This window comes from Zea mays, chromosome 7 (assembly GCF_902167145.1).
Source record: "Zea mays cultivar B73 chromosome 7, Zm-B73-REFERENCE-NAM-5.0, whole genome shotgun sequence".
Taxonomy (NCBI): Eukaryota; Viridiplantae; Streptophyta; class Magnoliopsida; order Poales; family Poaceae; genus Zea; species Zea mays.
The window spans coordinates 149332408-149347608 of NC_050102.1; the positions used below are offsets into that span (position 1 = coordinate 149332408).

At 47.2% G+C, this 15201-nt stretch overlaps 1 protein-coding gene across 1 annotated transcript; it reads left to right on the forward strand.

Annotated features, from left to right (window-relative positions):
* Positions 1-5866: 5866 nt before the first annotated feature.
* On the forward strand, positions 5867-7276 carry LOC100280454 (peptidase S8 and S53, subtilisin, kexin, sedolisin). Its single transcript, NM_001153374.1, has one exon. It carries the CDS (start codon positions 5914-5916, stop codon positions 7117-7119), a length of 1206 nt encoding a protein of 401 aa, NP_001146846.1. The 5' UTR covers positions 5867-5913; the 3' UTR covers positions 7120-7276.
* Positions 7277-15201: the final 7925 nt, after the last annotated feature.

Here is a 15201-nt window from a genome sequence, read left to right on the forward strand (position 1 = left end):
TTAAAGGCATAGAGGTTACCATCCTTCGACTTTCCTCCATGTTGTAGGCCTTGATTTTTCCGCATAAGATAATTCTTTATTTCCTACAACATCAATAACTTCCTCGAGATGATATGAGTTTAAGATGTAGTAGTTTGAAGAATAACCTTGGGTCAATCACGGATAAAGATCATTGAAGATTTGATAGCTTGAGTTAAATTGAATTAATTTTCTTAAGCACCCCAAGGCTTCATACCATCTCCTTTTCCTACAAAGCTTGTCAAGGATACTTTGGTACCCATCGCTTGATGGGTCCATCATGGTTAGTCAACAAAGATCTAGGAGCCCAAATGTCCTTTGTGTTAGCACTAGGTAAACTCATTACCTTTCTAGCACAAGTTGCAACTTTGGGTTGCCTAGTTATATGAGAATTAATTGACAAGCTAGGAGTAGGATTGTTACCAATGGGACAATCCCTGCATTGATGTCCCTTTTTACGGCATGTGTAGCAAAGGCGTTTTTCAAGTTTTGAAGTTTTCTTCTTTCCTTGTTTGTTGCTTGCTACATGGTTAGTAAAAACTTTCTTTTCTAACCCTATGCCTTTTTGTTTTAAATGGGGACAAGATCTAAGCAAGTGTCCCTTCTTGGAGCATTTAAAACAAAGTCTATCATCCTTGTTAATAATCAAGCCATTTTTAATGTAGGGACATGACCTAATCAAGTGCCCCTCTTCAAAGCATTCACTACACCTCTTAATGTGAAGTGTGGCTTGATCATTACCTTGGATGTTACCTTTTGTGGAGGCGTGGTTGAGGCTTTTGGAGGATGTGTTGAATTTCATCTTTTGTTTCTTCCTCTTGGCAATCCTCAAATTCTTGACATTTTCTTCAAGGGATGTAGTGCATGCCACGGTTGTTCCCGTCTCAAGCTTCTTCACCATGTGATCACAGTTATCTTGAGAAGGTTGGGCAATGCATTTCCCTTTTAGTTGTGTCAAGCTCCTTTTTAGCCTCTCATTTTCTTCTTTGAGCTTTTGATATGAATCATCATTTGTTCCTGCAAATTCTAGCTCAAAGGAAGATTTGCTTGTTGATGAACAACAAGCATTAGCACATGGTAATATAGTATTAATTTGAATACATGTGCACGAGTGAGGTTGTTGGGATTTTAAGTTTTCTATCACAACCTCATGAGCAATGTTTAATATGATATGATCATCCATAAGATTTTCATGAGAATATAGAAGCATATCATATTTTCTTGAAAAGCTAGATTTTCAACTTTTAGCTTTTCTACTTGGTCCTTAAGCAAGGTATTCCTATTTACTAATTGAGCGATACAATGTGAAGCGTTATCTTGCTCAATTGAAATAGTTTCATACCTTTGGACCAAATCAACATGAGAGCACTTTAGCTCCTCATGTTCTTTAGTCAACTCGTCAAAGTGTTGCATCTTTATGGAGAGAACATCTTCCAGCCTTTGACGAGCTTCGCTTTGCTCTCTTGCTCTTTCTAGAAGTCTGAGCATGACCGCCTTATCTTCTTGGCTTAGGCGAGCGTAGAGATGCACAAAGCTTCTTTCTTCCTCCTCATCCTCATTTGTGCTTCCGCTATCATTTTCATTAGCCACACAACACATGTGGGAATCGAAATGGGAAGACAAACCTTTTGGAGAGGTGGATTCATCGTTTGGTCTCCATCGTTCATTTTCTCCTTCTTCCTTGCAAGGGTTAGTATCACAAAAACTAAAGGAAGTAGAGGCATCAAATGAATTATTATGTTTGGACTCATCAAACTTGATTTTAATTCTAGTCCAAATATCATGCGCATCGGGAATGGATTCGTCATAGTTTGATATGAAGGCACGATAATCTTCTTTGCTAAGAGAATTGTTTAAGATGTCAAAAGCTAGGTAGTTTAAGCGATAACATCTTTGATCTTCCTCGGAATTAATTTTTCCATTAAAGCTAGAGGGAAAAATACTCTTGTCAATAATTTGTTCTAATTGAGGATGTATGGTTCTAAAGGCATTTATCACACTAGTACACCATGAATCATAATTAGAACAATCATCACATAATATCTCAAGAGTTACCTCCTTCCGAGTTGGGTTCTCCTGGGTCTTCTTGTTCTTTTGGGATCTTCTACGAGCCATCACTTCGAGTTGTTAGACTCAAGATGAAGTGCCTAGCTTTGATACCAATTGAAAGTCGCCTAGAGGGGGGGTGAATAGGCGGAACCTGAAAATTAAAACTTTATCCCCCAACTAGATCCCTTGATTAGTGGTTAGAACAAGATATACAAATATCGGAGAATAGAAACTAAGTTCTTGCTTGAAAGGAGTATTGCTAAATAATGCGGGAGAGATAAATCAGTACAACTAATAAGTTATAGAATAACAAAGCAAGAACCCTTAGATGAGAAGAGCACTAGAACAAGTTCTTTCTTGCAACGTGTTGCTTCACTAAATGGAAATTTAACTTGAAGCAATACCAAATGAAATTAGCAAATAATGGTGCAAGAAAACTTAGAGCAAGGGAAAGCAAACAAATCACAAGCAATAACCACAATGGACACGGGTGATTTGTTTTACCGAGGTTCGGCCCTCGAAGGCCTAGTCCCCGTTGAGGAGTCCACTTAAGGACGGGTCTTTTTCAACCCTTTCCCTCTCTCCCCCGATCACACAAGGATCGGTGAGCTCTTCTTCTTCTCAAGGATCACTCTCGATCCCACAAGGACCACCACAATCTTTGGTGTCTCTTGCTAGCTTTTACAAGCCTCCAAAACTTTGGAGGAAGTTCAATGGGAGTCAAAACTCCACGCGCAAATGAACACAAAGATGAAGCACACACTATCTCTCGATGAATCTCACAAGGCACTAGTGCTAAACTCAAATGAGTAGCTCTCTTTTGCTTGCTCTCTCTTTTGTGGCACTTGTGTTGGTTGTAGTGGTCTAAATCTTGTGTATAGGATGGATCAATGAATATATGTGGTTGGGAGGGCTTGAGTATGTCAACTAGATGACTTGGAATGTTGCTTGGACTCCCACACCATGAAGTGGACGGTTGGAGTGGTATTTATAGCCCTCAACCATCCATATAGCCGTTGGGGCGCATCTGCCAGGAATTGCACTGGCGGACGGTCCGCGGCTAGGGCCCGGACGGTCCGCGACCCTCCAACGGTCGATTCTGACATCTTCAGCGGATACTTCTGACAGATCAACGGCTAGATCAACGGCTATCTGCCTCGGTGACACCACGCGGACGGTCCGCCCTTGGTCCCGGACGGTCCGCGCCAGCTATATAATTCCTTTTGATCAACTTGTCACCTTCGGGCTGAACCAGGTCTTCACCTGCGGACTGTCCGTGAATTATAGCCGGACGGTCCGCGCGTTGTAGCTGGACGGTCCGTGGTTTATTCGGACTGTCCCTGATTTATAGTTCCTGGTCGAAGTCAAAGCGGTGACGCGGACGGTCCGCCGCAAGGGCCCGGACGGTCCGCGCGTGGTCTCGGACGGTGCTTGCTCTTCCATCGGACGGTCCGCAGTAGAGACACATGTTTTTGCATTGGTTCTGTCCGAGGTTTATTTAGGTGTCGCGGACGGTCTGCCGCAAAGACCCGGACGGTCCGCGCTTGGCCAGATTTTCCAAAAAGCTTCTCCTGTCCGGAATAATCTACGGTATTCCGGACAGTCGATTTAGTATAGTTGTAGATGAACCTTTGGCACCTGTAGAGCATATAATCTAGAGCAAACTAGTTAGTCCAATTATTTGTGTTGGGCAATTCAACCACCAAAATCATTTAGGAAAAGGTTTGAGCCTATTTCCCTTTCAAGCGCCATCATCACTCTACCCCGAGCCGACTCGGGCCGCGGAGAACAAGACTGATGTCCCATCTGGCTAGCTCTGCCAGATAGGCAATGATGGCGCCCCGCAAGCTCTGTGATGACGGCGGCTCTCAGCTCTCTTACGGAAGCAGGAGGACGTCAGCAAGGACTCAACCGCTCCGACAGCTGTCCCTCCGCCAGGCTCCGCCGCTCCTCCGACAGCCACGACACCACACCAGCTGGGTGCCAAGATCTCTCCGGCTGCCACATTGGCATGTACTTAGGGTGCTAGCTCTCCCCCGCTAGACACGTAGCACTCTGCTACACCCCCATTGTACACCTGGATCCTCTCCTTACGCCTATAAAAGGAAGGACCAGGGCCTTCTTAGAGAAGGTTGGCCGCGCGGGGACGAGGACGAGACAGACGCTCTCTTGGGGCCACTCGCTTCCCTCACCCGCGTGGACGATTGTAACCCCCTACTGCAAGCGCACCCGATCTGGGCGCGGGACGAACACGAAGGTCGCGGGATTTCCACCTCTCTCACGCCCGTCTCCGGCCACCTCGCTTCCCCCCTTCGCGCTCGCCCACGCGCTCGACCCATCTGGGCTGGGGCACGCGGCACATTCACTCGTCAGCTTAGGGACCCCCCGGTCTCGAAACGCCGACAGAGGTCGATGTGGCATAGGCCTAAGGTCTCCAAGTCGATCGCCCGCTCCCGAACCGCTGCAGTGCCAAAGATCTGGTTGAAGAACTGGTACAACATGGAGGACATGTCGTCATGGGACACGGCGGTTTGACCCTCGGAACACAGTTCATGGAGGGCGAGGCTCTTCTTCTTCCCTCTCGCTACCGTGTGAAAGAACTTGGTGTTCGCGTCGCCGTCAGAGAGCTGGCGTACCCTTGATCGCAGCCGCGCGATGGTGCGCTCGAGCGAGGACAGGCCCAAGCATTTTAGCTTGATGTCAGCACGGAGACGCGCTTCTGCCGGAGAGAGCAGCCGCGAGTCTTGTGCCCGTTCGAGTCTCAATATCACCTCCCGGGCCATTAGCAGCTGATCTCTAACAGTACCAACATTCTTGGCCGACCAACTTTGTAGAGCTCGAACTAGATTGCGGAAGAGCTGATCAAGCCGATTGTACCAACATTCTTGGCCTGACGTTGTTTTTCAACTTCTTTTACGTACGTACATATATCTCTAGGCGAAACTAGACGAAGCTAAACAAAAAATAAAATACTACTTGCTTCTTCCGGATTTGTCTTTGCTATCTATCCCGGGATATTGTATCATCAAATATTTATGAAAACATCTCTAGTTTCGCTAGTGAATATACTTTATAGAACTAATCTTGTATAAATTAGACTGTTCTTGATACATGGATACCTTTTTCCCCCCAACAGTCGTCGCGGGCCAGCAGCTACCCTCATTCTTCGGAAGGCTGAGGAAGGGAGAAGACAAAGTGACAAACGGCTGAACTTGAGGAGGCCAGCAGCGGGAAGGGCTGCCGGTTGCCGACTGCCGAGCACTCCGGATGCAAATTTGCTTGGAACGATCGTTCCTCGACTATACAAAGGGGCTGTTTGGTTCAGCTTTTTTCTGACCAGCTTTTCTGAAAATCTGGCTGTGGAGAGAATCTGGCTGTGGGAAGAATCTGAGTATTGTGTGGATTATGTGCGGAGGAATATGAAGTGGTCCAAAGGGTTCAGGATCTAGAAACCAACAGATTCCTACTATCATGACCATTCGACTGATTTTGTGTTCATGTTGATTTTGGACGGTTTTTACCAAATCGATTCTTATAGAAGCTGACTGAAAAGCTGAGGCGTTTGGCGATCTGCAGCAGCTTTTGGTGGCCAGAAGCTGGAAAAAGCCCAAACAAACAGGGGCAAAGCCCAATATCGCGATACATACCGGATACCGCCGCATCAGGCTGACAGCGATGATCGGCTCGACAACAAAAAGAAAACAAAATATTGTTGTAGCCTAATTTTCAGTCCGGCCCATAATGCTACCAGCCCACAAAACCAACCTTCCTTCCCTCCGTTCCATCTCGCGGCGTCTGTATAGGTATAGCCAACCGTCCAACCCATTGCTACTCCACACCGATGCGATGCTCCCATCGCCGCCGGCGACCTCGCCGGCGCGGCTGCACAAGCTGGTGACCTCGCAGCAGGACCCGCTCCTCGCGCTGGAGCTCGTCAACGTCACCTCCCCGACTACCACGCCGCACCCTGCCACGCTCCACTCTCTCCTGCTCCGCCTCGCCCGCCGCCGCGACCACCTACCCCACGCGCTCGCGCTCCTCCGCCGCCTCCCGTCCCCGCCGTCCCCGCGCCTCCTTCTCCCGCTTCTCCTCGCGGCGCTCCGTCTCCGCCGGCCGCCTCAGCTCTTTCTCTCCACCTTCAACTCCCTCTTCGTCTCGGGGCCAAGCCCCCTGCCGCTCCACCCCCATCTCCTCCTCCGCCTCCTCGGCGTTCTATCCTCCACCCCATCCCACTTCCCGTCCGCGCTTCACCTCCTTCGCCTCGTCTCTTCGCGGCTACCTCTCCCCGCTCCGCTCGTCCTCGCCTCCCACAACCTGCTAATCGACGCCGCGGCACGATCCGGCCACGTCGCCGTGTCACTCTCGCTCTTCCACCGCCTCCGCTCACTCCATGTATCCCCCGACGCCGACACCTACCGCATTCTTACCCAATCACTCTGCCGCAAGGCCCAGGTCCGCACCGCGGCTACACTGCTCGACGAAATGCTGCACAGGGGCATCCCTGCCGATCCGCTGGCGTACACCACCGTGCTGAACGCTCTCTGCCGCAAGAAGCAGCTCCGAGAGGCATACCGCCTGCTCTGTCTCATGCGAGGCCGTGGAGTCTCCCCTGACATTGTGCATTACAACACGGTCATCGTTGGCATGTGCCGCGAGGGCCGGCCACTGGATGCCTGCAAGGTTGTTGTTGATATGATGGACAATGGATGTACACCGAATGCAGTGACATATGGCACAGTGGTGAATGGGCTGTGCGTAAGCGGATTATACGATAAGGCGGAGGCCTACCTGGTGGACATGGTTGGTAAAGGGCTTGTGCCACATTTCTCGGTGTTTCATTCAGTTATCAGGGGTTGCTGTACAGTTGGGAAAGTAGAAGAGGCTGCACAAATTATGAGTCGGATGCTTGATCTTGGAGTGGTTCCGCATGTTGAGAGCTGGAGTTCAGTGATCAGGTGCGTTTGTAAGGATGAGGATTGTATTGAGGCAGAATTGTTGCAGATTGTGGGAAGGCAGCGTGGTTCAAACATGATCTCTGACAGAGTACCTTAAGTGATTTCACTTGACATATGCAAAACAAACTATTGAGCTTTAATCTCTGTTGGATGTAAAGGAACAATTCTGCAAGAAGATAGCAGTAGATGTGGCAAAAACTGGACAGCATGAACAATTTTCTTGCTGAAGTGCCTCTAGTGGAGTATTAGGAGCATCATCTGTTTTTTCTTGCTGGGTAGCTTCAATAAGGTATATGCCATCTCCTGATAGACCATAATACGAATCATAGTAGCACAGGCAAAGCCTTGTTTTATTTAGCCTTTTTAGGATGTGTTTGGTTGCAATGACAGGACGGGACGGGATGAGACGATCCCTCAAATAAGTTTGCCAAATAAGTTTGATTGGTTCAGGGTCAAGGTTTGGGACAGGACTATCACATGGTTATCCCCACTTATCCCTTAAAATTGGAGGGACGAGAGAGGACGCTAGGGGACGTCTCCTGGGCCTCCTGGCTGTCCCGTAACCAAACGCACCTGTTGACGCCTTTTTAGAGCGCCAAACACTCAACAAGAACCGTGACGGTGCCCTCTGCACAGGGGCGGATGGTCCGCGCGCAGGGGCCGGACAGTCCGCGGCCTGGTGCGAGGCGCGGTGGTGCTCTCTACGCAAGGGCGGACTGTCCGCGGCCTGGGGCCGGACGGTCCGCGGCCTGGTGCGCGACTGGGACTTCTGCCTGACGGCCGGACGGTCCGCGCCCTGGGGCCGGACGGTCCGCCGGCTCAATTCTGGTTCGAACATATGCCCCCTGCCTTTTGGTGGAGCTGGGCGAACCAAAAGCAACTAACTCGATGTGATCACATCGGTTTTCTTAGGCATCTTGTCACATACTAGGATGGTACTGTTTGAGGAAACGCCCATTCAAAGCCTTAGGTAAATCCTTGCCTTGTAATGTTTGTAGTAAATAAGCGTTACCAGACATCACCTGTTTCACTTTATAAGGACCCTCCCAGCTTGGCGACCATTTTCCGAACTTTCGGTCTTTATTCCTTAGAGGTAGAATGGTCTTCCACACCAAGTCTCCTACTTGGAATGATTTTGCTTTGACCTTCTTGTTGTAGGCCCTGGCTACCATGATCTTGTCCTTTTCTATTGCTCCCAAAGCTATCATCCTCTTGTCGGTCACCTCATCAATATTATCTATCATTGAATTATAATAATCAGTAGCAGTTAGATCATTTTGTCTGGCAAACCTGACAGCATTCAAACTTATTTCCACAGGTAACACTGCTTCCTGCCCATAGACAAGCTCAAAAGGAGATACTTTAGTAGCACTATGTTTAGATATTCTATGAGCCCATAAAGCTTCAGACAAAATCTTATGTCAATATTTAGGATTATCATATACCTTTTTCTTTATCAAATTAATCAACGTCCTATTACTAGACTCGGCCTGTCCATTGGCCTGAGCATAATATGGAGACGAATTAAGCAGCTTAATTCTGTATAATTCAGCAAATTCACGTACCTCCTTTGACATAAAAGAAGTACCTTGATCTGTAGTCAAGGTCTGGGGAATGCCGAATCTATGAATAATATGCTCAGTTATGAACTCAATTACCTCCTTGTGCGTCATGTTCTTTAGAGCAACGACTTCAGTCCATTTGGTGAAATAGTCAGTGGCAACTAACACAAACCGATGCCCCTTTGATGATGAAGGATGAATTTCTCCAATAAAGTCTAATCTCCATCCTCTGAATGGCCAAGGCTTGATGATAGGATGTAATTCGGCTGCAGGAACCAACTGTAGGTCGCCGAATTTTTGACACACTTGGCACCCCTTGTAGTACTTGAAACAATCAGCTGTCATACTAGGCCAATAAAAACCAGACCTTCGCAACAACCACTTCATCTTTGGAGCTGATTGATGGGTACCACAAATTCCTTCATGTACTTCGGCCATGGCTAATATAGCATCATCTGGGCCCAAGCACTTAAGCAGGACATCATTAACCGTTCGGCGGTAAAGTTCATCACTCATCAAAACATACTTGAAACCTGTTTGCCGAATGTTCTTATCTGTCCTGATATTGGGATTTTGCAAATAATTAAGTATAGGTGTCCTCCAATCACTTGTATCGGCTTCATTGTCAGCCGAATCGATTAAGAGAACCTTTCTGGTAACCTCGGACGGTCCGGCGTCAACACGCGGACGGTCCGCGACCTGGGAATTTGGCTCTGCACTGGTTATCAGATTTTCAGTTTTGTGAAATTTCCCTCTCTTTATCCGATAACCCGATGCATCTTGTGCCAAGCTGTTAGCTCTATGATTCTCAACTCTAGAGATATGCTGAATACTGAATTCATCAAAAGAATGGATTATGCTCCAACATTTCTCAAAATAACTATTTAGAGTACCATCAAGACATTGATATTCTTCTAACACTTGTTGGACAACCAACTGAGAATCACCAAATACCTTCACATGTTTTACTCCCATACCATTTAACAGTTCTAAACCGAATAGGAGGGCCTCATATTCAGCTTGATTATTAGTGCAATACGTTTTCAATCGGCTAGAGAAGTCAAAGGAGACATTACTTGGTGAAACAAGCACAATGCCAATTCCTTGCCCTTCATTGCAAACCGATCCATCAAAATATAAAGTCCAAGGAGTAATAGTGAGGTATGATATGTCTAGTTCATGAATATGATTAACCCGATGCTCTACAATGAAATCCGCTATGACTTGGCCTTTCATAGATTTCAATGGTTCATAGGCCAAGTCATATTCTAAGAGTGCATAAGCCCACTTACCAATTCTACCACTCATAATTGGGTTATGCAACATGTATTTGATCACATCGGCTTGACCAGAAACAGTGCAATGACTAGACAGTAAATAACATCTACATTTGGTGCATGCATAAAACAAGCATAAGCATAACTTTTCAATAAAAGTGTACCTTGTTTCAGCATCCACCAACCTTCGGCTTAGATATGTCACCACATGCTCCTTTCCCTCAGTTTCTTGTGTCAGAACAGCCCCAATGACCTTATCCTCAGCTGCAATGTATAATCGTAATGGTACTCCTGCTTGTGGTGCTTTTAATACGGGAGCCGAAGATAAGTATTTTTTGATGAGATCAAATGCTTCCTGCTGCTCTGCCCCCCAAGCGAATTCGGCATCATTCTTAAGCCGAAGAATAGGGGTGAACGCGTCAATCTTCCCGGCTAGGTTAGAAATAAACCTTCGCAAATAATTCACCTTGCCGAGAAACCTCTGTACCTCGACCTTACAGGTCGGAGGTCCTACATTCCGAATAGACTTGATTCGGTCAGGGTCTATCTCTATACCATGTTCATGTATGACAAATCCTAAAAACTTACCAGCCGACACTCCAAAAGCACATTTACGTGGGTTCATTTTCAAACCATACTGACGCATTTTATCAAAGCTTTGCGCAAATCAGCTATATGAGAACTAAACTCAGCCGATTTGACTACAATATCATCAACGTAAACTTCCACAGTGTTTCCTAACAATTCATGGAAGATCAAATTCATAGCTCTCTGATAAGTAGCACCAGCATTTTTAAGACCAAATGTCATGACAACCCACTCAAATAAACCAATGAAGCCTGGACATATAAAGGCCGTTTTAGACGCATCTTCTTCGGCCATGAAAATCTGATTATATCCGGCATTACCATCAAGGAAGCTAATAATTCTATTTCCTGATGCATTATTGATTAATGTGTCGGCTATGGGCATGGGATATTCGTCTTTAGGAGTTGCTCTATTTAAATTGCGAAAATCAATGCATACTCTAAGTTTACCTGTCTCCTTCTTCTCCACCGGCACAATATTGGAGACCCACTCTGCGTATCTGCAAGGTCTGATAAAATCAGCTTCTAGCAGCCGGTGGATTTCGTCCTTAATGCGTGGGAGAAGATCCGGACGAAATGTTCTGGCTCTTTGCTTGAAAGGTCTGAAACCAGATTTAATAGGCAGCCGATGCTCTACGATCTCTCGGCTTAATCCAGGCATCTCAGTATAATTCCAAGCAAAACAATCTGAATATTCTTTCAATAGACCGATCATTTCATTTCTAGAATCGGTCTCCAGGGTCTTGTTTACAAAAGTCGGCCTTGGAGTTTTACCATCTCCTATGTCAATCTCCTCCAAAGGATCGGCCGATGTAAACCCCTGTCCTAGTTTATCAAGATCTCTGAATTCCTCTATCATGTCCCCCACAGAGGAATCAGATGATCTTTGTGTGATGGCGGACTTTCCGGTCTCAGGGACCGGATCATCCGTAATACTGTCTTTTTGCTGTGGTAGATGTTCGGTCTTAAGGTCCGAACTCTTTTGTGAAAGACCAGACCATCCGGCCTTGGCGGCCGAACTGTCTGTGACCAAAGACTCATGAACTTTGTGTGTATTCATCATTTAACTTTATTTAGGATTTAGCCGATTCTCCATCGGCTCTAGCATTACAGGAATGAAACCTTTCTTATCTATACTTATGAACTGATAATCAGAAAAGTCTACTCCTGTGAGACATGTAGCAGTCTCATAAGTCCAGAGTACAGGGGCATCGGCCACAGCGATGCAGGCCGATACATCAGCATGTACTTGTTCTATGTTATCGCCTACCCATTGTATCAGCATTTGATGTAATGTAGAAGGTATACATTGATTGGCGTGAATCCAATCTCTGCCTAGGATTAAACTGTAATTTCCTTCTACATCAGCGACGAAGAATGCAGCAGCAAGGGTCTTAGTTCCGATGGTCAATTCAACGGACGTGACTCCCCTGGCTTTGATCGAACTATCAGTTCCAACACCGCTGAGGGTCATGTTGGTCTTGACAAGTTCGTCATCTTGTTTACCTAACTTTCTGTACAATGAATAAGGCATTAGATTTACAGCCGCCCCTCCATCTACCAACATCCTAGCAATCAGTATCCCATCAATGTGGCCGCGCACGAAGAGCGGCTTTAAATGGTTTACCGATTCCTTTGGTTTAGTAAAGGCGGCTTCTTTAGGACCAAAATCAAACTGGGCAACAACAGGTTCATCGTCGCCGATAATAGTACAATCGGCAGAAAATGTAATAATATTTACATCCATACCTGGGCGTTCTGGAGAAGCCTCGTAGTCGACCAGGTCTTCTCCCAGCAGGTCCTCCTCCATTGATGTTGTCGTGTCGTTGGAGGCTTCCTGGTGAACGGCGGACGGTCCGCGTGGGGTGGCCGGACGGTCCGCGCCTGGTGCAGGTTGTCCAGAGACTTCCTGGTGAACGGCGGACGGTCCGCGCGTAGGGGCCGGACGGTCCGCGCTTGGTGCAGATTGACTTTCTATTTCTGTGGCCGTTTGTTTTTTCTCAATGGCCTTCGGTCTCCATTTCTTTTGCGGTGGCAGGTATAATGGATGTGTGTCATTGAATGTCTTTTCCGCCTCTTTCTCCTGGCTCTCCTTTGCTCTTAGGCACTGCAATTTTCTCTTTTGGGATCGTGTCAATCCCGCTGGGCACCATCGAGGCATGGAGTATTTTTGATCGGCTGTTTTGATGGTAGCCGTATCCTTTTCGGTTGCGTTGGCCGATTCGCCGAAAACCATCGGCCCTTTATTGTCTCCCTGTATGACAACATCTGCGGTGCCTATTTTGATGATGTCCCCTTTTGTTGTTTTTTGAGTTGCTGCAGGCATATGCCCCCCTGCCGGATTGGTCGGCCTTGAAGGCCGAGTAGTCCGACAATCCTGTTGGGTTTGTGCCTGGTGACCGGATTGAGCAGTGCTCAATCGGTCTTGTACTGGTGGCGTCAACCTGTTGAAAACAGATGTTTGGGGTGCCCCCCAGGCGGGATACTGTGACATCCCAAATGGATATGGTGGCATGCCCCACATTTGATTTGGGACATATGGCGAAGGTAAATATGTGTACGGATATGGCATAGGTGGATATGGAGGTGGAGGTGTCCATGCAGGTATGTTAGGTCTCACTTGTATAGTATGACCTTTCATTTCTTCCGATTGGTGGGGTGGTCCAATCGGCCTAACCTGGCGCTGCTCATGAATGGGTGAGCGGGGTCGCTTTGTTGGCCGGTCACTGGGGTCGGCCTTCTTTTTTACGTATTTAGACAATAATTGATCAAAAGTTGGGCCGGCTTTAACCAACCGACCAGCTGCTTTAAATGTATTTGTTTTCCACGTACCTATCTCTGGTCGTCGTGGTTTGAAAGTACGTGGACGTTGTGACTCCTGAGTACGGCCGGACCGTCCGCCGGAGCTCTCCGGACCGTCCGGTGGGGTCCCGGACCGTCCGCGCCTACGTGCCGGACCGTCCGGGATACGCAGCACGGGCTCCTGCATCTGTCTCCCTGTCCGCGCTTGCCCCCCGGTACTGGAGGCTGTGATGGTCACCTTTAGGGTCTCCCCTCCATCGGGAGTCTTCTCGGCCACCACTTTCCTGCAAGAAACTTTACGATCCACATCAGCCTCTTTAGCATTGCCGATGATTGTCTCTTTGCCTTTATCGGCTGTGTGTGGCCGAACTAGGACTTTCTTGCCCTCGAAGTCAATCATGTTCATCGGAAAGAGCTCTGTATCCACCTGCATTTCCTGAAATTTCAATCGTCCTTCGTTAATGGTCGATTGAATCCGTCGACGGAATACATTACAATCATTAGTGGCATGAGAAAATGAGTTATGCCACTTGCAATATGCACGACGTTTTAGCTCGTCGGTGGATGGAACAGTGTGATTTATTTTAATGTTGCCATTTTTAAGTAATTCATCAAATATTCTATCACACTTACCAACATTAAATGTAAACTTAACCTCCTCTTGCCGTTTCTTTTGAACCGGCTGTAAGGAGGCACAAGCCGAAGATTTGGCCTGCTTTGGCCAAACCATTTCAGCAGCATACACCTCTGCTGATTCGTCTTCTGAGCTACTTTGATCGCATTCTACTACATGTACGTTGTGACGAATTGTTTTAGTAGTTTCTTTGCTTCGGCTTTCACAAGCCAAAGCTCTCTGGTGTAATTGTGCTAGCGTAAAGAATTGGATGCCTTCTAATCTTTCTTTTAAATAATATCGCAGACCATTAAAGGCTAATCCTACTAGCTGTTTCTCTGCTAAATGAATTTGAAAGCATCGGTTTCTTGCATCTCGAAATCTCCGGATGTAATCATTAACCGATTCATCTTTTGTCTGTCGCAACGACACTAAATCTACCAAATCCAACTCATAGTCACCAGAGAAAAAATGATCATGAAATTTTTGTTCTAGATCCCCCCATGATGAAATGGAATTAGGAGGTAAAGTGGCATACCATGCAAACGCGGTTCCTGTTAGTGACAATGAAAATAAACGTACGCGGAATGCCTCTGTGTCGGCCAATTCTCCTAATTGTGCTAAGAACTGGCCTATATGTTCGCGTGTGTTTTTTCCTTGATCACCCGAGAATTTTGCGAATTCGGGTATCCTGGTTCCCTGTGGGTATGGGTGGTGATCAAATCGGCTGTCATAAGGTTTCTGATATGATTGCCCCCCAGGGACCATGCTTACTCCGAGCTTATCTCGGAACGCCCCGGCTATTTCTTCCCTTACTATATCAATGGCAGCCGGTGCGAGACCACCGGCTCTCTGGTCAAACATAGGTGGGGTCGGCTGGATATTAGCATGTTGTCTTTCCCCCCATTGGTTTGAGTCATGTGGTGCATTTTCATTTGCCCTATATGGGTCATAGGTTTGATCGTTTCTTTCCGGCCTCCTGGCTGGGGCCGGAAAGCTTTCCTGGGCTCTGGATCTTGAATTAATGGGTTGATGCATTGTATAGTGCGATGGGAAGTGCTGCTGGGACGGGTGAGGATTCCGGTAACAATCCTCCTCAAAAAGGTCATGTGCGGACTGTCCGGACATTGGCCCGGACCGTCCGTGGTTATGTGCGGACCGTCCGTTGTTGTGCGCGGACGGTCCGACTGGGTAGTTTAGATTCTGCGTCGTGTGTGGAGGTTCGGGCGCATATCTAGGTAACTCATTAAAAATCGGCCCGACTGTTGTTGGTCCGGACGGTCTGCGCTCACGTGCGGACGGTCCGGGCATGTGCAGATCGGCTGGTTTGCTGCCGAT

What these genes read in the sequence shown, in the direction of transcription:
- LOC100280454 (NM_001153374.1), top strand. Translation starts at nt 5,914, where the DNA reads ATGCTCCCATCGCCGCCGGCGACCTCGCCGGCGCGGCTGCACAAGCTG.